The sequence below is a fragment of the Dryobates pubescens genome, chromosome 4 (assembly GCF_014839835.1).
Source record: "Dryobates pubescens isolate bDryPub1 chromosome 4, bDryPub1.pri, whole genome shotgun sequence".
NCBI classification, from domain to species: Eukaryota; Metazoa; Chordata; class Aves; order Piciformes; family Picidae; genus Dryobates; species Dryobates pubescens.
Genome location: NC_071615.1, coordinates 3602662 through 3624356, shown reverse-complemented (window position 1 = coordinate 3624356; position 21695 = coordinate 3602662). Strand labels below are relative to the sequence as shown.

The 21695-nt window shown below is 41.7% G+C and overlaps 1 protein-coding gene across 2 annotated transcripts in view; it reads left to right on the top strand.

Annotated features, from left to right (window-relative positions):
• Positions 1-21695, top strand: part of SDK1 (sidekick cell adhesion molecule 1) — a 443236-nt gene that overhangs the window by 296683 nt on the left and 124858 nt on the right. For both annotated transcript variants that reach the window (XM_054180334.1, XM_054180333.1), the window contains 3 exons: positions 8960-9096; positions 17523-17670; positions 18534-18674. In XM_054180334.1, the coding sequence (XP_054036309.1) occupies positions 8960-9096; positions 17523-17670; positions 18534-18674 (426 nt within the window). The remainder of the gene's footprint in view (positions 1-8959; positions 9097-17522; positions 17671-18533; positions 18675-21695) is intronic.

Genomic DNA, 21695 nt, shown 5'->3' with positions numbered 1-21695 from the left:
TAGGTATTTTTCTGGCATTTCACTGTAGATGATCTGGGGAGTCTGTAAGACTCATTTTTGGTGTGGGATATTTTTTTAGGACAAGTTAAGCCTGGTTCATTCCTAACAAAGTCCTGAAACATCCTCTCTTTTGCATGGTGCCCTGCTTTCTGGGCTTTCAGTTAACCAGAGCCCTGGAAATTACTTACAAATAACCACAGCTCTCTGGATTGCTGTCTGTGCTAATCTATCTTGTTGGGTGATCAAGCTCAGAGGATAATGATTAAGAGATGGTAGCCCACTTGAAGCCAAGTGGACTACCACAGGGGACTGTAATGGGGCATGCTCTGCTCAGCATCTTTATCATTGAACTGGAGGTGGCGTGGGGGCAGGTGTATAGGTGGCACAAGATAGATGTGGGGCAGTTGATGCACTTGAGGGCAGGGCCACCATTGAGAGGGAATAGGCTGAGAAATGTGCCAACAGGTACCTTAAGAAATTCAGTGTGGACAAATGCAACATCTGCATCTGGGGAGAAATAACCTTTTGCAGTAATACAGTCTGGTTGGTAGCAGTTTTGCTGGAGAGAACCTGGAGATCTTGGTAGACAGCAGCTGAACATAAGCCAGCTATGTGTCCTGGCCACAAAAAAGGCCAACAGCATCCTGGACTGTATTCACATCAGTAGATTGATGTACACGATTACCCCCTTTTTATTTGGCCCCTGAATGTCTGCATATGGAATATTGTCTTCGTTTTCAAGACCAGCCTGAAAAAACTGGTCTGATCTCACGGCTGACCTTGCTTTGAGCAAGAGGTTGGACTGAAGACCTCCTGAGTCCTTTCCAACCTGAATCCTTCTGTCATCCCACGCTGCAGGGCTTTCCCATAAAGCTCAGGTGCTGCACTGTGATGCCAAGGTTATAAGAAAATATTTTCCTCCTTTTAGTATTTTTTTCTTCTCTGCTAAACATATATCAGAATAGCTGGTCCCTGGACAGGCACTACTCACTCTTGCATTCACAGCTTTACAGGAGAAAACCATTTTTATGTATGTCTTTCTTTATTCCTAAAGATCTTTAAAAATAAAAAGCAGAAAATGTTTAAGGTGCAATTCAGCTTGGAAAAAAAAAAGGGGCTATAAAAATGTGATTATGGGCTTCCATATTTTCCTCCTCCTGTCATTCCACCGGGGTGAAATGCACATCCATTTTATTTTTATCACTAAAAGCAACACACTGTGGGCTTGGTACATGCGTGGAGCACATCAAAAAGAACAGGAAGGTAATGTTTTATGTAGAGCCTTTATTTATTTATTTATTTGAGTAGTGCCACATGCTTTAATTTAACTAAAAGTGTGCAACTGTTTCTGCTGGCCGTGCCTGATCTCTCCGAGAAGATGGCAACTTCCACTTCTGGCAACGTAATGAGTTCACCTCCGAGGTTTGCTATGCAGAGGGCTGTTTGATACAGCATTATTCTGACAGTGCCAAGGCTAGATCAGATGCCCATTTTCAGAGAGCGGTCATACATTCTTTCTCTAATTAAGCACTCCTCAGCTCTCCTCCCTGAGTGCATTTTACTGCTGGTTTGAATCCAAGAGCAGGAGACAATTCAAAATATATTGCTGCTATATAACCATACTTGCTTTTTCTCTGAGGCAGTTTTTGAATGGAGGGCAGAAAATTATGGAGTAAAGACTGAAAAGAATGTTGGACTTCGAAGCAAAGCTATAAATAAGTGCTAAACACTTCAGCAGCCCGACCAGATCTTGATCCTAAATAGTAAGAGGTGCCCTGTGCAAACTAGTACAGCACAGCAAATGTGTTCACTTGCAGGTCACTGTTGACCAGTGAAGAGCAGTTTTTTTACTCCACAAAACTTGGGCTAGAAGTTAGCTGGGAGAAGCACATCTTGTGTACCCTGCTGAGGCTGGCTTTCTTGCATCCCAGCTTCTTTGTTGCCTCTCCATGCACTGGGGCTGGCTTTCAATCTTATCATCACTTCCTCTCATGTTCTGTTGCCTACCACCTGTGTATCAGACCCACTCCTTTAAAGGACTTCAGTAACTGATAAGTCACTCAATCATACCTGGAATTGTGACATTTTATTTCAAAGCAGAGCTGCAGGTAGTGCAATAACGCCCAAACCCATTGCATTCCTTTGCAGCTTTCATCATTATCGTTTGGCTCAGCCGCACAAATCTGTGGGAAATAAAGATACATGATACAACAGAAGTGAAATGAAGAAGAAAATATGTGGAAAGGAAATGTCTGAAGTCAAGCTTAAATTAAATTCTAGCTCATATACGAATGACAGATCTATACCATTCCCTATTCTCCCAGATAATTCTCCAGTGCAGAACATTAACAAACAGGGCATGCACGTTTCCATCGATGAGCACTTACACTTCAGTGCCTTGAGTAGCACTAATGTCAGACAAATGTTCAAAGGAGGCCTCTCAACCAATTACAGACTGGAGCAGTCTACCAAAGGAGGATATCGTAGCCTAGCTAGCTTCACCCGACAGCTCCAATTGTCTCACCACCATTTTTCCCCCAGGAACCAGCATGTACCTCCTCTAACTCTGGGCATGTCAAGAGAAATTTCCAAAGGCACAAATAAGTTTGTTACTGATTTCTATTCAAACTGATTCAATTCAAAGCTGCTGACCTTCAGGGTGACCTTTGGTTATTTAATCTCTGAGTGGTCTGGTTTTCTAATCTGTGAAAAGGAGGAGAGAAAACTCTTTTTTTTTTTTCCCCCTTTGCCTTCCCTTGTTGGAAGACAGGCTTGGGGGGGAAAAAAAAAAAGTATCATTTCTTGTAGAAGAAACACTGACAGCACAGCGTGGTATACATTGGTGGTGCAAGCAGGATGGATCATTTCTCTCAGCATGTCTGCAAAGAAATAAAATATTTGAAAAGGAAAGCCAGAAAACTAATGAAGAACTTGCTAAAGTGCAGCCAAAGGTTACCTTGCTCATCAATTTTGCACTGATGGTACTTGGGCACAGAAACTAATTGCTAGTCAAGATACTCTATTCATTCATTTGTCTTCCCTCTAAATGTGTTTATTCTTCATGTACATCACTTGATTTGATTTGCAGGAGGTAAAACATTTTCGAGTGATGTTTCTCTTCTGCAAGAGATAGATTTTAATTTTTTCCTCACCTTTTTTTTTTCTTCTCCTAGTAGAGCTGCTACTAGGGGAAAAAAAAAATAAACATTTTCAGGTCTTTTGATGATGGGTTCTCTTGCATTCCTCCAAGCCATAGGGTTTGATCCTGGAAAATTAATTGCCTATTATGAAACATCCCAGCTTCATTTAGCTTACTTCTGTAGCCCTGTAAATACCATACTGAAATACGTGTAGAGGAAAAAAAATGCTTGCTCCAAAAGCTGCATAAACTGAATTATCACAATGTATCACTCACCTGATGGGAAACTGTGCTGATTCCAGCTCAAAGTATCCTGGGGGTTCTCAGTGTATATATATAAAATATGCAGAATTACCACTATCTATGCCTAATGATACCTGCTGCTCAATATCAGCCTGTCTGCAGTCCATACTAAAGAATCTCTTTGTTGTATGAATGTGACTGAAAAGTATGGTAATGCTGCATTGTTGGAAAATCAAAGCCCTGTACAAGCCTCTGTTATGTCACAACATATAGTAAAATCTCTTAGGCTCTTTATGCAAAAATATGGGGAGGACAATGTAACACAAAAATAGACAATTTATTCCTGGCAGCGAGTTCATCTTCTTTCAGTCCTCTTTCACCAGAGAAAGAACTATTATTGTTCTGTCTTCTTCAAAAGCAGGAGAGGGAAGCTAACCGCTTATAATAAAGCCCAGCAGGTTGCTAAGAATGCAAGGCATTGCCTTTGTCAGTCATTTATACAGGAATTTTGATACCCTTTGTACTAAAATGTTTGTAATTGCTCTTTCTTCCAATTTCTTCCCAATATGTCCCACAAAAAAAAAAAAAAAGGATGGTTTGGATGCTAAAAATAAAATCAGTAGGACCAATGTAGAGTAACAAATCAAAATGATGTCTTACTGCAAACTTCCCTTCACGTGGATCCCATATCACTTAGCTCTGATAGCTCATGTCTTTTCTGCTGGGAGTGAAAACAGGAAGGCTGTCAAACTTGCAAATCTATTATTCCTTCCTTAGCAGAAAGAAAGCTTCTGTTTATTTTTCCAAGCTCTCTCTTGAGCTGTCATCTAAGAAGTAAGGTTCACTGCTTGAGTCTAAATGCACTTGATATCCAAAAGACAAAAAGCACCCAGAAATACACTAGGGAATGCAATTGTGTCTGCTCGTCATTGGATGTATATCAGAAATGTCTCGAGCCAAAAGAAAGTATGAAATTAAAAGGCTTTTGCAAAGTTAGAGAATCATTTTGGTCGAAAAAGACCTTTCAGATCATCAAGTCCAGCCATTATCAAACTACCAAGTCTAGTGCTAAAACCATGTCCTTCATCACCTCATCTCTGTGTCTTTTCAAACATGACCAGCAATGTGGGTTCAACCACCTCCCTGGGGAGGCTGTTCCAGTGTTTCAGTCATCTGTAGATTTGAGCTCGTGGTGACCATCAAATGACCCCCTCTTAGACTTGGCAAGCTTTGAATTTCAGAAATCCACCTCATTATAGGCTTATGAGAGACAAAAAGAGCCTCAAAACTTAGGAATGCTCTGCAAGAATCCTTCCTGTGCTTAGAAACTGGAGAGGATTCTTTAGCAAGGGAAACTGAAAAGTCCTGAGCAACAGACGACAAGCTCCTTAATTTAAAACATTATCAACTTTTATGAGCAAAGCCATCAGAGCTGAGCTCTTTGGTAGGCTTCCTGCCTCAACTTCTTACTATGTTATCAGGGCTAGCAGATTAACTACCTGCTCCTGAATAAAACTGACTTAGGAAATAATTTATGAAATAGGAGCAGGGTGTTTTATAAACTGAGGAGAAAACTTGTTTAATCTCCCTTGCCTTTTTAGTAATCCCCTCTTCAGTCACAGTCTCTCTAATTACCTGCTGTTGGACCATTTTTCTCAGAAATCTCTCCAAACCATGTCTGGTTTATTTCCCTCAGCAAATAGTCTGCTTTTAGCTAATTTTATAAAGCACTCTATGTGTTTGCTGAGTGAATTTTTCAGCTGCCCTCTGGCAGGGATGAGCTGACTCAAAACATTAGGGTTTCTGTTTTGAACATGTATCATCTGCAACTAGCTAATATTTCTCTCCTAGATTGTCACAATGACTTCATGTTCTTTTCTTGCAAATCTGCTATTTTAATTGCTTTGTCAGAATCCCCTCAGGTCACCTTGGTGGCTATGCCATTAACCCTGGGCTTATCTATCAATTACAGATTTAAAAGTGTCCACATACATATTTTTCTGTCATACAAAGTAAGTTATGGAAAATTTGCCTCCATGCAACTTCTTTACTTTAGAAGAGTGAGGTCTTAAGATACCCTGTACTGAAAACCCTTCATATATTTCCTGTTTGCATTTTCAGCATTAGAAGAGTGAGGCCTTAAGATACCCTACAGTGAAAACCCTTCATCTACATCCTGTTTATAATCTTTCTTATGTTTGCTGAAAATTCAGTGTTGGGATTAAACTTCCAGTGCCTGATCAAGGGCTGCTCTGTGCCATATGTGTTACTGTCCTAAACCTCATCCAGTTTCTTGGCGTATCACAGGTTGAATAGGTCTAGTCTGAGGTCCTTCTCATCCTGAAGAAGGGTTGAAATTACCATTCCCTGCAGTGATTTCTTGGATGTTAGGAGCAAGAAAAAGGAATTCTCTTACAGGAAAAAGAAAGAAGGAGAAAGGGGAAAAAAAAGAAGGGGGGGAAGGGAGGGGAAAAAAAGGAAGCAATTATCCCTTTGGGGAATGTGAATATTCATGATGGTGGCACAGGTCTCATTTATCATCCTTCCACACAGTATGTGGTAGCAAATGACTAGGAGACAAAGTGTAAATGCTTGCTAAAGGAGGAATTACTATTTATTAGTCTCTGCTTTTGTGTACTGCAAAGAGGGAAGTACATTTCTGTGGTTGGAATGGCTTTGTAGTTTTAAATATTTATTTCTGTCCAGGTGTGTTTCTTAGGCACTTGTTACGTCAGCCTTGAGGGATTTAAATCTGTAAGCACCATCTGTTGCTGTTCAGTGGACACATGGCTAAAGAATATGATATTAGTGGAGATAGGGGCACTGTATGGATGCTGCAGCTCGTGCTGCTCCATCTCTGAACAGAAAGTGCCCATTTCCTTCATGCTGCTGACTGATTGCCATTTTGTGTCAGCCTAAGAGGATAATCAATGAAACCCAAATCCTAAGTGAAAAACCCCATGTTTAAACTGGCTTTTGCTTTAAAAACCATGAAAAAGAGAGTGCCCCCCCTCCTCCAAAATGTCTTTGAGACATGTGCACTAAAACTCTTTTGTAGTCATATAGCCTCTGTCCTCAAATGAACTGTTAATTCAGCCCTTCTAAATGTATGGGGAAACAAGATTAGTAAATGTGCACCCTGAAGATATCCTTAATGTATACCAGGAGTGTTCAGTTCCCATAAAGAGTTATATGGGGATAGCTTTGCTCTGAGCTGCTCCTCAGGCATCCCTCCCACATTGTTCCCTGTCTCCTGGAAGAAGCTGAAGCCACAACACACCTCTGAGCTCTTCTCCACAGGGTCTGGTACTAAATGAAGCAAGGACTTCCCTGAGCCATGTCACAAGAAGACATTTCACTCCCATTCCATCAGTAATTTCCTTTGCCAACTTAATCACAAAAACACTTTTCCAACCAGCTTGCTTAGGACATAATGATAAATTGTAGTGGAGGTTTAATGTTTATTATCATTTAATGTTTCATTCAAAATTAGGTAGCATGTTCCTGTAGTCCCTGGGTAAGTGGCCATATCCTTAATCCCCTGCTCCACACTTTCCCTTGACAGGCTTATTCTGCTGTTTTGTCTTGCAGGCTAGCTGCCCTCCTACTTGGATCCCAAGTTCCCCTCTTCCCTAAACTTGTTGATCCAAAATATTGCGCTACTGTATTCAAACTCTGCTTCCATTGGGCCCACACATAGTCCTACATGTACCTGGTGCTTCCTCTAGCCCCAAAGTGACCATGACTTTACTATCTGTGCATCAGAACTTTGGAGCCTGGTTGATGCATGCCCAGACCTAAGTGAGAACACAGTCAGCCTAAACTCCTCATAATCAAAACATCTTGGGCAAGTGATTTAATGAAGTTAAGATCAGAATCACACCCTGAGGTGTCATTCCATGTTTACTACAGAAAGAGCCTGGGGTCACTGTGCTGCTAATTTGGTTAGGCATCTAAAGTCAAATGAGACGAGACAAGACTCAAAAGTCTCAGATTTAGCCTCAGGAAGCATCAGCCCTTTTAAAGCCTTGAGAGATGTGGGCAGGCGAGTGTCTTCTACATGTGTTAATATTATCTCTGTGCTTCCCTTGCCACTCTATGGCTCTTCCAGCAACCTTTTTTCCTTGCAGTGCTAGCTCCACAGTGTGTGGCCATCATAAACACATAAACAAAAGCATTCACAGTTTTAACAGAAAAAATAATAAAACTATTTTCTGGCTCTCCATATGTTCCTCAATCTTTCAGTAGAAACCCAAATCCAGGACATATTTATTGTTCTGGCATAAAGCCAGAGTCTCTATTTACTCTTTTTTTTGAGTGGCTAAGGAGTTGTGGTTTTTAAATAACTGTAAGCCTTCAGTAGTAGCTTGATGTATTACAACCAGAAATTGCTGCGTTTATGAATGAAGCATATGAAGTACCCTTGTGGCTTCCTGCTCTGGCCAGAGCAGATTAGTGGTGGGGCTTGCTGAGGAAGGGTTACCCTCAGCTTTCCTGGGGAGAAGCAGCGGATAGAACGGGTGAAACCTGACCCTCCTTGCTTTTCCTTCACTCTGAGATCCTTGTCCTGCTTAGGAGCCAGAATGGTGAAGAGCAGAAATCAGGTTCAACTGTAATGCCTGAAGGGCTCTTATCCCTTCATACAGATCAGCATTTAAGGGATGCAGCAGGAGTTAGTTTTCTCCCTGCACCATGCAGCCTCCAACTTCCAGCCAAGGAGTAGAAATGAAATGTTTTTCCACAAATTGCCTTTATGAGGAGGAATTGCACATTTTAATTGAGCTGCTGTTTTTATTTTTGTTGGTTTTGGTTGAGGGTTTTGGTTCCCTCCCCCCCCCCCAGTGTTTCATTTTGTATTTCCAAGGGGTTTCTGGAGGCATTTTCACTACATTTTCTGGTTGGGTGCTTCCAAAAAAATCCTTATTATAGGAGGGAAAGATTCTACCCATGACAGGATAAGCCTGAATCCGCGAGTAAATCAAGCTGTTCTGAAGCCTAAGAATACATATGGTAATTTTGATTAGTAGCTCTATATGGATAGTGTCAGTGTCTTCTGCTTCCTTGAGTATGAAAAATTCCATATTAAATCATATCTCCCATGTGTTTTCCTGTTTATATGCATTACTGCTGTCATATTGCTAGAACATCATTGTAAGAAAGGAGGGGGAGGGGGGAGAAAGTGAGAGAGGAAATTCACTGACCAACTTATCTCAGTCAAAACCAGTATGAAAATTGGCTTTTTTCCCCCCACATTTAGCAACATTTCCATTAGCCATGTTCTAGGCATCAGCCTTGGGACTTTCAGCATAATTTATTATTTTTTTTCTTAACCCCCCCCCTCCCCCCCCCCCAAAATAGGATAAAATTGTGAAGATTTCAGAGATGTCTTTCATTTATTTAATTGTACAATAGCTGCTGGTAGTTTTATATCTATCATCATAGCAATCTGATGTGGTTTGCCTTTAACTGCCTGTAAGATTGTAGCTGAATGAAATGTAGATTGATTTATTTATTTTTTTTCTTTTCTCTGCTTTATTTCCACACCCCCCCCCCCCCCTTTTCTCTTTTCCTTACCAGTGAGCTGCCTCATCCCCCTCAGAATCTTCTGGCCACTCTGAATTCCTCCTATAGCCGCAGCGTGATGCTCTCCTGGGTACGCCCCTTTGATGGAAACAGCCCCGTTCTCTACTACATGGTCGAGCTCTCTGAGAACAGTGAGTAAAGTCAAATGTGCTTCACCCTCATGTTCTCCTTAATTATTCAGCCTTCTTTCAGGCTCACCATTTACCACACCTACCAAGAAATTATTACTGTTCCTTGCTAAGTTAGAGACAGTACACAAAGCCCTGAGGTTTGCGATCAACTATTTGCATGCTGAAAGAGTTAAGAAAAAGAGGTCTGAGGTGGTGGTTAATTAACTACCCTTCAGGTACTTGGAGACCTTATTGCTGTCTGCAACTACCTGAAGGGTGGTTGTGGCCAGGAGGGAGTTGGTCTCTTCTCCCAGACAACTAGCCCCAGAATGAGAGGACACAGTCTCAACCTGAGCTAGGGGAAGTTTAGGCTCAAGGTGAGGAGAAAGTTCTTCACTGAGAGAGTTGTTAGCCATTGGAATGGGCTACTCGGGGAGGTGGTGGAGTTACCATCCCTGGAGGTGTTCAAGAGGGGATTGGATGTGGCACTTGGTACCATGGTCTAGTAGGCATGAGGTCCTGGGTGACAGGTTGGACTTGATGATCTTCGAGGTCTTTTCCAACCTTGTTGATTCTATTCTATGAATGGTCATAGAAGAAAACCTTAGATCCACTTCTACCATTGCCAGCCAGACTTGAGGCACAACAGCTCATTCCTCAGTCCTTTTGTTCAACATCTGTAAAATGCAGTTGCCACTTTTTTTCCACGTTGTTGTCTTCTGCTCTGAGTTTGTAGTTATCCACAACCAGGCAGTGTAGATAACATTCTATGCCAAATGCAGCTGCACTCTACACCAAATGTACATATATTCAGAGACCAACTTTCACCTGAAAACTGCACAGAATATAATAAAATAATGACCTGGTGATCTGTCAGAAGAACAAAATTAGATGTTAATAGGAGCTCCTATCTTATCTGTTTCTGGGTTCATGTATTTTATTCCTGTTCCTGGGATTATTATGTTACACCTTCCTTTTAGGTAGATGGCTGAGGATGCTTACCTGTAAGATATCCATGTATCTAGCTTCATAGATTACAAACCTGGTAACTGACTTGCCTCTTCTCACATTTGTGCCATACTGCATGTCTAGCCCTCTGTGGCTCTCGGTTTGCAAGGTTATTCAGGGACATTGCTAATGCCTTTTTAGGAGTTGATGGAAGGATAAGGTTATATGGAAATTGGTCACCTTGGCAATACTTTCTAATCTCTTTCACCCTAGGAGCTGGAAATCTAAGCCTAACAATTGATTCTTGATGAAAAAATTAAGAGCATCACTTCTTCTGACATGTGGAAATTAGCCACTGCATAACTGAATGTGAAGCAGTCTTGATTTCTGATTATCTAGAGAGTAGCATTTTGTTTTGCCACACAGAGAGACTGAGATGAAACTTGAGCTTCAGATCACATACAACCCTTTTGCTTTGCATCCTGAAGTGCATAAGTTTTTGATGTGGAGGTCCCAGAACTGATGATCTCGACATCTGTTAAGCAAAGTGCAGTTTTCTAATCCTCGTAGAAATCCCAAGTCATGCCCAGGACTGCTGTCATTAAACGACTTGTTTCTGAGCACAATTCCTGATCTTTTTGAGTCAAGTGACTGAGAAAATTCAGAGCTCTGTAATCCACACCCTCTTTACCTTTTTATTACCCCTTCTTTTCTTTTTTTCTTTCAATTTTCTCTCTTCTCTCCTTGCTCTCCTATGGATGCAAACCAGTGACTCTCTTTTTGCTTTTTTTCTTAGCTGTTCTTTCACCCAAGGGTGTTTGTTACCCTTGTGTTTCATGTTTCCCACTGGCTTTGACAATGACAAGCTATTGAAGTGCCAGTCTGGGAAGTATTTACTAGGAGAAAACAAATAGCTGGCAAAATGTATGCACTTGGGTCCTGCACTGGGATGTGTTGGTTGGAAAGAGTGATTAAAGGAAGAGGCTGCTCACTTGGAGCCAGAAGTCTGAAAGGTCTTCAAGTTCCGTTCTAGCAAGAATGTTTTGCAGTTACCCAGTCCAAGAATGAGGAAAGTGTGCCATAATTCTGAAAATGCTGTAATTTATTCACCGAGATTGGTAGAAGTCTCAGCAAAAATCAACAGTAGTTCCCCAGAAGTCCTGCAGAGAGTCCCTCAGAACTCCACAGGATCCTGTGAACCCTTGCTCACTCCATGATAGATCCAGTAATTGTGGCTGATGGCATTGCAATCTACCACTGAGAGAGTCTCATTATCACAAATCACAGGTATATGTACTTCAGCAAGCTTGCAGCTGCAGCAACCAAACACAGTTTAGGTTTCTTGTGAATCAAGCATCTTAACTCCCAGAAATATTCTGGATCTTGCTGTCCTTTCAGTTTTCATCTTTGTTTGTTTTGCTTTTATGTACACTGTCTAAATGGTTACTCACAGAAGTAGGACAGAGAGGAATCTAAGCCCTTGAACATTCCAGTGTTGCTGTGTTCTTTCATTTCATATCTTATTGCTCAGCTTCCTGGATGCCAACAGAAGAGCAGAACAATGTCAGCAGTGACTTTAGTTTGGAGAGCTGACTTTAATGTCTGCTTATTGTCACTCTCTTGGTTCGGTTTTTGTTTTCCTGAAGTGTTTGTTTTTCAGAGTTATTTTGATCTCAGTAGTGTGTGGTTAATATGCAGTTTCTACAGACCTCCTGCTCCTTTGGCAAACACCACCTTTCCTTTGTTTCCACCTGTCCCAAGTGACGCTGGTGAATGAAGCTGGCATTTGATCTTGTGTAGGTATAGTTTTGTCTGATATGACTGTGAAGAATCTCTCTTTACTTTTCAAAGAAAATTTCCTTTCAGGTTTTCTGTCAGTCCTGTTCTGTGTTGTAGAAAGAGCAACTGTCAAGGAGTGGGTGTATGCCCTCCATGAGCTCATCTGCAGGCATCTGTAGCTCTTTGACTGTCACCACCAGTGCAATGTGCTTAACATCCTAATCCCTGTTTGTTTCCAGACATGTAAAGCTTAGGTGGGGACAGCAGAATTACGTTTTATTTTCCAGCTAGCAAAGCTGCACAGGAGGCTTTGTGCTTAGTTCTGTGGAGTTTGAATATGTAGGGTACCAAAAGGTAGCCCAGTTCTGTTCATTTTTAGGTTTGTTTTTATTTAGCTCTTTTACTGTGAATGATTCTCTAAGAGCTTTAGGATCCATTGTACATTTTGAAGCACGTACCGTAAATGAATCCATAATAAGAGTATCTGCTTCAGAGAAATATCTGAAGAGGGTTCAAAATAATGAGTGTAAATTTCAGGGGACTAATTACTAGCTGCATTAGAGAGAGGCGTGTCAGTCCACCTGGCATGGATTAGGACTCCTTTTCATTAATATCAATTCAGCAAAGAGATGTAAACCCCTTATTTTAATTAGAGGGGGAAAAAGAAAAACAGTGGCAGATCATGCCCATAAATTGCTGGAAATATGAATAAACCTGGTCACCTCATTTTTAAAATGAATGTATTTGGCACAGTGCAATAACTCTTGAATTACAAGTATTCACAGTAGGCTGTGTCCATGGGTGACTCGAGACATATGGCCTTAAACATTTGGGGACAAATTTATAATCTAATTTGAAAAACACAGTACCAGGGAAACACAGTCATTAAGTATTCCTGCCCACACTGAGCCAGGAATGTGAACCTTAATTTGAAATAGGAGATTCAAAATAAATAGTGCCATGCGTTGCTGTCGTTGGCACTAATGTGGGTTTTGGGGTGTTTCACGACCCGCTTAATCCCTGTTGCAATGTACCTGGCAATTCCAGGGAAGTATCTTCTTGGATATTAGGAAATAAATTTTCACAGTCAGAGAGGTCAGGAATTGGAATGTGCTGCCCAGGGAAGTGGTTGAGGCACCAACCCTGGATGTGTTTAAGGGTCGTTTGGATGTGGTGCTCGGGGATAGGGTTTAGGGGTGATCCTTGCAGAGTAGGGTTGCTGGTTGGACTTGGTGGTCCTGAGGGTTTTTTCCAACCTGAATGTTTCTGTGATTCTGAGTTAAAGGGGGATATCCTTATTAGATTCCAAGATCATGAGAGGTCTCAAACACAAGCCCTATGAGGAGACGCTGAGGGAGCTGGGGTTGTTTAGCCTGGAGAAGAGGAGGCTCAGGGGAGATCTTATAGCTGTCTACAACTACCTGAAGGGAGGTTGTAGCCAGGCAGTGGCTTGTCTCTTCTACCAGGCAACCAGCACCAGAACAAGAGGACACAGTCTCAAGCTATGCCAGGGGAGGTTTAGGCTCGAGGTGAGGAGAAAGTTCTTCACAGAAAGAGTAGTTGGCCATTGGAATGTGCTGCCCAGGGAGGTGGTGGAGTCCCCATCCCTGGAGGTGTACAAAAACAGGATTGGATGTGGAACTTGGAGCCATTGTTTAGTTATCACGAGGCACTAGGTGTTAGGTAATACATTGGACTTGATGATCTTTGAGGTCTTTTCCAACCTGGCTGATTCTACGATTAATCACAAAAGCCTTCTGAATATTCTTTTAACTGAAGAAATTAATTAATACTTGAAAAATTCTGCTGAGTACAATGAAGATAAAAGCCCATTTTTTTGTTCTATTGTGTTCTGGGATACCTGTGCTGTATGATGCAATGATAGAACACATTGTGCCAATGAGAAGATGATAAAAGGACATCTGAAAAGCATAGAATCGTAGAATGAGCCAGGTTGGAAGAGAGTTCCAAGATCATCCAGTCCAACCTATCACCCAGCCCTATCCAATCAAGTAGACCATGGCACTAAGTGCCTCATCCAGTCTTTTCTTGAAGATCTCCAGGGAGATCTCCCTGGGCAGCCCAATGAAAATTTGAATACATGGATAAATCTTTGCAAAAGGCAAAACAAAACTATGTTGTTCATTATGATTGTGACTCGGGTTTATATATGATGGTGTTCAAAGATAACTTTGTCTCGGGCCACTGGTAGACCTTGTCAAAGTCCTACCAAACAAAGGATGAACCATTTAATTTTTATTTGAACTTTTTGCAGCAGTATCTTGTCATGAAGATTTGAAAGATGAGTTTGGTAAACTCCGGCAATACTGCCAATTCCAATAATACTGTCTAGGCAAAAAAGCCCTGGAGAGGGAAGGAGATGGAAATGTACTCAAAACCTGCAAAAATCATCTTTCTGCAATAGATCTAATCTTCAAGATGAAATTATAAATGGCTTTTGAGAAACTTCCAATTAATGCATGAATTGTAAGGCAGGTAGGGAGCTATAGAAGAAAGGCCTCTTTGTGAGTAACCAACATTTATTAAACATGCATTGAAAAATTCATGGTAGATCAAAAGTCATTTCTAACACCCTCTCCCACACCCCTCCAAATCACATTGTAAACTAGCCCACAAGATTGTTCATTTCCAATAAATTAACTTGGAGAAGCAATCAGAGTTAATTCAAAATACCCAATATCCTTAAGACGATAGGCAGCTAAACATGGACATTTTTCAGACAGTAGCAATTACAGTGCCAGAGCCAGCGAGCAAAGCCCACAGTACATCCTAGGCAGCTTAAGTTAAGTGAAGGATTAGCACAGTCTCTTCAATCTAACAGAGACTTATTTAATAGTTTGACCTGGCAAGTCTTTTGTCGCCATGGAGCTTCTCCAGGCTTCCTGGGACAGGCAAGCGACAGTCAGCCCTGCAGGGGAAGAGTCAGTGTTGAAAATCTGAGGGCACCTTTTGGGCGCCGGAATTGCTCCTTTCTACACCAAGCTTCTGGACAATTCTGGATTTTGTTGTGTATTTGAGGAAGGAGAAGAGCCTTTTTCAGATGTTTAGTTTATTGATTGTCCAAAAAAAAAGACTTGACATTTAAATTTTCAAGATACTCTTGCACACACTCTCTGTATCCACTGCTCCTCCCCAAACCACTTTCCCTACGAATGCGAGTGCCCAGGAGATGAATAGGCTTCGTTTATATTAGTTTTCAGTTTAATCTCTCTTCCTGCCAGATCTTTTATCTTCTACCAGGAGAGGAAAAAGAATAAATAAAGTATTCTACAGATGCAGCATATAAACAGAGCAAAGCCCCAAGGTGCTGAAGAGATTAATAGGCCCTGTTGTTGAATCAAACTGCTCACTACATTGAGCTGGTTGGGTTAAGCACTCTCAGGTGGTGTTTACACTAGCAGTAAACAAGTTAAATGCTCTAGGAAATGGACCACTACCCAAGTAGCTCATCCAAAGGTATTTCACTCTCTTGTTGGTGTCTGCTCTTCCATTTTCCTCAGGAAGCTGCTTCAGGCAACATCCTAAGTCAGCTATACCTTAACTTTGTTTTACCTTGATTTGTTATTGTGTATTCTGGCTGTAACAGGACGAAGAGTTGTTTCAGAAGTCTCAAGAGAAACTTGGTAAAATTCAAAAGGAACTAGGGAGGAAAAAAACCCCTCCTAACCAGTGCTTCTCTAGGTAGCATAGATGTGCTTCCTCTAAGATCTTTCTAAAAGAAGTCCAGCATTCAGCTAAGATGAATTGACATCAAGATTTTGCAGCTGAAGTGCCTGTTGGTAAATCATCAACAACTGTCGAGGACAGAACTTAACTGCTGTGCAAATGTCCCTCTCCAGCATTCCCAGTGTTCTGCTGTGTCAGTTTTCCTGTTAAAAAAAGTCTCTGTTCTGGGAAAACTGTTACTGGAATAAATGCATTTTGAGTAATTTGAAGATGCAGTGTTTATAGCCCAACTGGCATCACACCCTAGAGGACTTAAACGTGCTAAGGAATCTGCCAGAAAAGCACTAAATTAGTGGTTTGCATCTTGGTGTGAAGTTTAGCAGCCTTCCACATTTGGGACATCTCATCTTCATTTTCAGGCAGACGTCTAGGTGACCTGCCAGGAGATGCAATGCACTTCTGATGAGCAACATGCACAGACACATTGCCAAAACCTACAGCTAGCTCCTCGGTAATTTCCAGAAGTGTTGGTAATTTTGAGCAGGGAGCATGAAAACAGCTGGTATTATTTAAAAACTCAACAAATCTTTAAACTGGCTGATTCCATCGCTGCACTGTTATAACACAGACCAAATGTCACCTCTCCCTGACTATTTCAATCACGACTTCGGGAAGAGTATGTGACACCAGGCTATGAAGAAAAGAAGTCAGGAGATTTAATTTTCAGCATGGTTCATTTCTGATCTCTTTGAAAAGTTGAAAATGTAATTTGGGCATCAGAGGAGCTTGGCGTGTCAAGTATGTGAGCTGACAATGAGGGGTTTATGGGGTTGCCAAGGCTGTTTATACCAGCCAATCTTCCTAGAAAATTATTAGACCCAATGCCATATATTATCTCTAGGAAAAAAAAAAGACAAACCTGCAGACAAGTAGAGAATAGGGCAGCAGAAGCTCTCTCAGGTCTTACAGCAGAGGACTGATTTGGCAGAGAGAGTCACGTTTCTACACCTGCTTGCAAGCTGGGTAGGAAGATATTCCAAACTGACTGTGAATTTCATTACAGTCCTTCCACCAGAGCCACTCATGGGTGTGGTGCTGTAATGGCCTGCCAAACAGATGGGTTGTGAAATACACAGCCCATCTGTCTTTATCATGCTTGTTTCCTCTTTTATTAAAATGTTAATGAATATAGTTTTTATTTATTATGCCGTGACATGTGCCGCATCACTTTCCAGTAGACAAACGTGCAATCTGCAGAGCCGTGTGGGCTGACAGCAAGGTTTCTGCTGCTGAAAAGAAACTTCTTCCCAAAGTTCCTCTGAGGAAAACAAGCACAAAGAGCTCTGAGCAGTCAGAGGCATTTTCTCACTTCTGTAGGGCTTTTAACAAGTACTTTCATCTTTCTTCCCCCCCCCCCTTATTCTTTCTTCCCCCCCCCCTTATTCTTTCTTCCCCCCCCCTTATTCTTTCTTTCCCCCCCCTTATTCTTTCTTTCCCCCCCCCAATTCTTTCTTTTCCCCCCCCAATTCTTTCTTTCCCCCCCAATTCTTTTTCCCCCATTCTTTCTTTTTTCCCCCCATTCTTTCTTTTTCCCCCCATTCTTTCTTTTCCCCCCTAATTCTTTCTTTCCCCCCCTAATTCTTTCTTTCCCCCCCTAATTCTTTCTTTCCCCCCCATTCTTTCTTTCCCCCCCATTCTTTCTTTCCCCCCCATTCTTTCTTTCCCCCCCATTCTTTCTTTCCCCCCCCTTCTTTCTTTCCCCCCCATTCTTTCTTTCCCCCCCATTCTTTCTTTCCCCCCCATTCTTTCTTTCCCCCCCATTCTTTCTTTCCCCCCCCATTCTTTCTTTCCCCCCCATTCTTTCTTTCCCCCCCCCTTTTCTTTCTTTTTTCCCCCCCTTTTCTTTGGTTTTTTTTTTTTTTTTTCTTTTCTTTGGGTTTTCCCCCCTTTTCTTTGGGATTCCCCCCCCCCTTTTCTGTCTTTCTTTTTGTTTTGTTTTTTTCTTTCCCCCCACATGTGAATTATTCCAACAGATTCTCCCTGGAAGGTTCACCTATCAAATCTTGACCCCAAGATGACCGGCGTCACTGTGAGCGGACTAACTCCAGCCCGAACCTACCAGTTTAGGGTTTGTGCGGTTAACCAGGTGGGAAAGGGCCAGTACAGCTCTGAGACCAGCAGGTACAGTGAAAAGAAATGTCTGCGCTAAAAGTACAATAACCTAGGATTGTTTTGAGGAAATAAACCTGGTGATGGTTTGTGAAAGGTTAAAAATCAAGTTGTCTTTTGCACGGTAACTGGGGAAAGGAGCAGTTCACATCACCCAGACCTCTGAAGAGTACTCTGCAGCTATCAGTACTTGGTGATAATGGCAGTTAGGCAATGCAGGTTATCAGCACAGGGTGGGATAGATGCCCTCATATTTTCAGAGTATCAGTTGAGCAGAATCTTGTAAATATTTTTTTTGGTCTTGTGCTAAGCCACAGCAGTTAACCCAGGAAGGAGAGCAGCGTTTGCCCAATCATTGCAGTGTCGCTCCTGGAATTCACCCAGATGCGACATAGAAGGATGGCTTCATCATATTTAGCTTCAAATGCAGCCCCCTTCTTCTGTGAACCAAAGCTTGCTGTGAGCTTGAATTGCAGAACAGCTGAACTCTAAATGGCTTTTTCAAAATGTAGGAGTTTGATATGAAAAATATTGAAAGAGATGAAAGAAACAATTTGGAAGGAGTCACAGACCCTGGACCTGAGCTCTAACTCATTCAGGCTTATAATCTTTTTAAAGAGTTGTAGCAGCCTGGGTGATTCAGAGAGAATAAGGTTACCTCAGCTGTCTGTCTTGTTGCTTGCTTAACTGATTTCCTATTATGTTGATTTGTTGTAACTATTCCATGCATGTCTTCAGCAGTTTGATCAGTGTTATATTTCTTTCTAGTCATCAGACTCTGATAAAAGAAACTGGTTAACACAGACTGGATACACGAAATAGAAATGTTACTTATCATTGATTTCAACACCTCCATCACATTCTTTTGTACTTAGGTTGATGCTACCTGAGGAGCCCCCCAGTGCTCCACCTAAGAACATAGTGGCCAGTGGGAGGACCAATCAGTCTATCATGGTCCAGTGGCAGCCTCCTCCTGAGAGTGAACATAATGGAGTTCTTCATGGGTACATCCTAAGGTAAATAATTTCCCAACCTGGAAAGTCTGGAGATAGATCCATGTTTGCATGAGAGAATTCAAAATGCTGTGACTTAAGAGTCTATTAAAAACTATACCTAATTCCATGAAATATATTAGTTATTATTTATAAATGCTTTGGCTGCCCTGATTTATTACAGATGAGGAAACACCTCTGTTCAAGAGGTCATGAGGGTGCAGGCACTTAAATTCTAGCCTGTCTGTACAAGAGTGTCAGTGAGCTGGGATGTCTGATAGCTCCTCTGAGTAGGCTGCCTAAGAGGACTAGCTCCCTATCAAGACAGCATTCAGATACCTTTTTTTCCCCTCTTCAAAGTGAGGTGAAGCACCAAATACTCAAAGTGTTCACATGGGACATTGGTACAGTGCAGGCTATGCATTGCAGATGTGTATTTGTTTATTACAATCTCAGCTTCCTGCTAGAAAGGTTAATTAAATTTATCAAAAACACAACAGGGCTCCTGCACTGTGGAAGAGCAAGAACAGAATCAATAAACTTCAGTTTTGTGCCAAACAAAATGGAGAGAGGGAGTGACAGGTCAGATGCTTCATGGCAGACCTTGGTCTGTTTTGAAAATCAGTCAAGTTAAGATTCTTGCAGCCCATCTGTATTGTTAAATGAGAAACAAGTTCAGGCAGGTAACTGGGAGTTGTGAATACTTCCAATCTCTCTGCTTACCCAGGGTTTGTTGTGTTGGGGAGGGTGTTGCCACACTGACAGTCTTTGCAGAGCATTTTCCTTCTGTGTTTTTTTGGGCCTCGGATTTTCACTCCTACCCAATTCAGCTACTGCTTAGTTGCTCATTTGGCACCTTATGTCTCCTGCAGTGCTAGCAACCAGTTAGGGCTGCACCTTTGGTAAGAGACACATTATCTAAATTAGAGTTTTTTGTGGGAAACTCCCACTACTGACATATTTCCAAGTGATGGCTACAGCCTATTGTAGGCAGGCTGCTGACATTTTTAATACAATGTCCTCCAGACCTGTTAAAAGATAACAAAATGCTACAGTTTAAATGCCAACATCCTGTTCATGCTGTGCTCCCACTTTTGCTGGCATGGATGGAAATGCTTTTGTGATGTTAAGAGTGCTGGTGAGCTCCCAAAATAGTGCTGGAAAGTTACTTCTCTCTGCAGGCAGAGTTGAAGTCTGTTAATCTCCCTGTCACCTGCACAGAGCCTATTGTGGTGGTGAGCCACTTGTGCAGGTGCCTGCAGTTTTAAGGGCTGGACTCAGTTTGAAAGCTGTGCCAGTCATCAGTGACAGGTGGGAAAAGGTTCTTTAACTTCTGTCTATAGCTAGAATCTTGTCACAAAACTTGGATATCTGTTTGCACGGTGTACAAGTGTTGCTGGTACAATTCTTTCCTTCAGACTGCTCTACTTGATGATAGTATTGATTCCTGAGATAGTCCCAATGAGTCTTGCCCAGTCTCAGCATTAAGTCCTTTGAAAGCAATCCCATATTCTCCTACTTCTGGTGATCTGCTCTGTTTTCTCCATATAGCATTTTCAATGATATTTAACTAAAGTCTTTTCTACAACGTCTGTCAAGGTAATTGATCCCTGTCCTCACTATAACATCTCTTTCCATTTTAATAGGGAGTGATCATATTCATTATGCTCAATCTGTGAACATTTTTGATGCCTAGATCCTTTGTCTTGAGTACAGAGCAGAGAGACCATTTATTTAATAGGAATTTAAGATTATCCTATAAAAGCACAATTGTCCCAGGTGATAAACCAGGCAGTGCTTCCACGTCAAATTGTGTGGTTACAGCACTGTAGAAAAGTCTTTCTGTGCTGATTTCTGTAGAATTAGGGTAAAACAAGATAAACCCCACCATGCATCCCAGAGATCCAGTGTTCAAGCGATGTAAGACACTAAACTGATGGAACACCTGATCTTTAGAAGTGAAGGTGCACAGCACAAGTCATGTGGAGTATACATCAAAGTCCACAGTGAGAAAAATCATGAAGACATGACATTTCTGATCTGGCCTCTTTCCTCTGCCCTTTTACTCACTGGCAGTATTGTATTTAGAGGACTGCCATGCCAACAGCAGAGTAGGTGAAGACACAGGAGCACTCTACACCTTGTCTGCTAAGTGCTAGAACGTTGCTGCACGAAGACAGGTGGGGGCTGGTCTCTTCTCCCAGGCAACCAGCACCAAAACAAGAGGACACAGTCTCAAGCTGCAGCAGGGGAGGTTTAGGCTGGATGTTAGGAAGAAATTCTTCATAGAGAAAGTGACTTGTCATTGGAATGTGCTGCCCAGGGAGGTGGTGGAGTCACCATCACTGGAGGTGTTTAGGAGGAGACTGGATGGGGTTCTCAGTGCCATGGTTTAGTTGATTAGATACTGTTGGATGATAGGTTGGACATGATGATCTCAAAGGTCTCTTCCAACCTGGTTAATTCTATTCTATTCATACAGCCTTCCCAGGAGACAAAAGGAAAAGTTAGATGGTGCATAAAGTAGAAAAAATGATGAAGACATTGAATAAACACAACCGAGGGCTGATATTTCTTTGTTTCCATTTGTATTTCATAAAGGGAATCACACCAGTGTAGCATTACAAATATGAAGCATGGCAAAATATGGCCAGGCATGCAGCTCCTCAGCAGAAAACAGAGGGGCTGTCAGTGATTAAGAACTGATCTCTTCATAGGAAGACTTCAGAACAAAACCTCTAGCTGAAAACACACAAAGTTGCCTAGTCATAAAAATTGGCCCGATTTAACTGAGATGAATTTAAAATCAGGCTCTAAGATGTCAAAGAAATTGTTCTGTGCCAATAAACTTTTGATGATTGCTGTGAAACAGAAGATGAGTAAGAGTGCATAAAAGCTGTGTGGTGAATAAAAGTACAAATCTTTCCATGTTTATCTTTTTCATGGGACAGTAATACCTTGTGCCCCTTCCTTGGCCTCTGAATTTTTTGTGTGAATTAGCATAGTGTAAGCACCCATTGCACCATTTCCCTAAAGGAAAGAAAG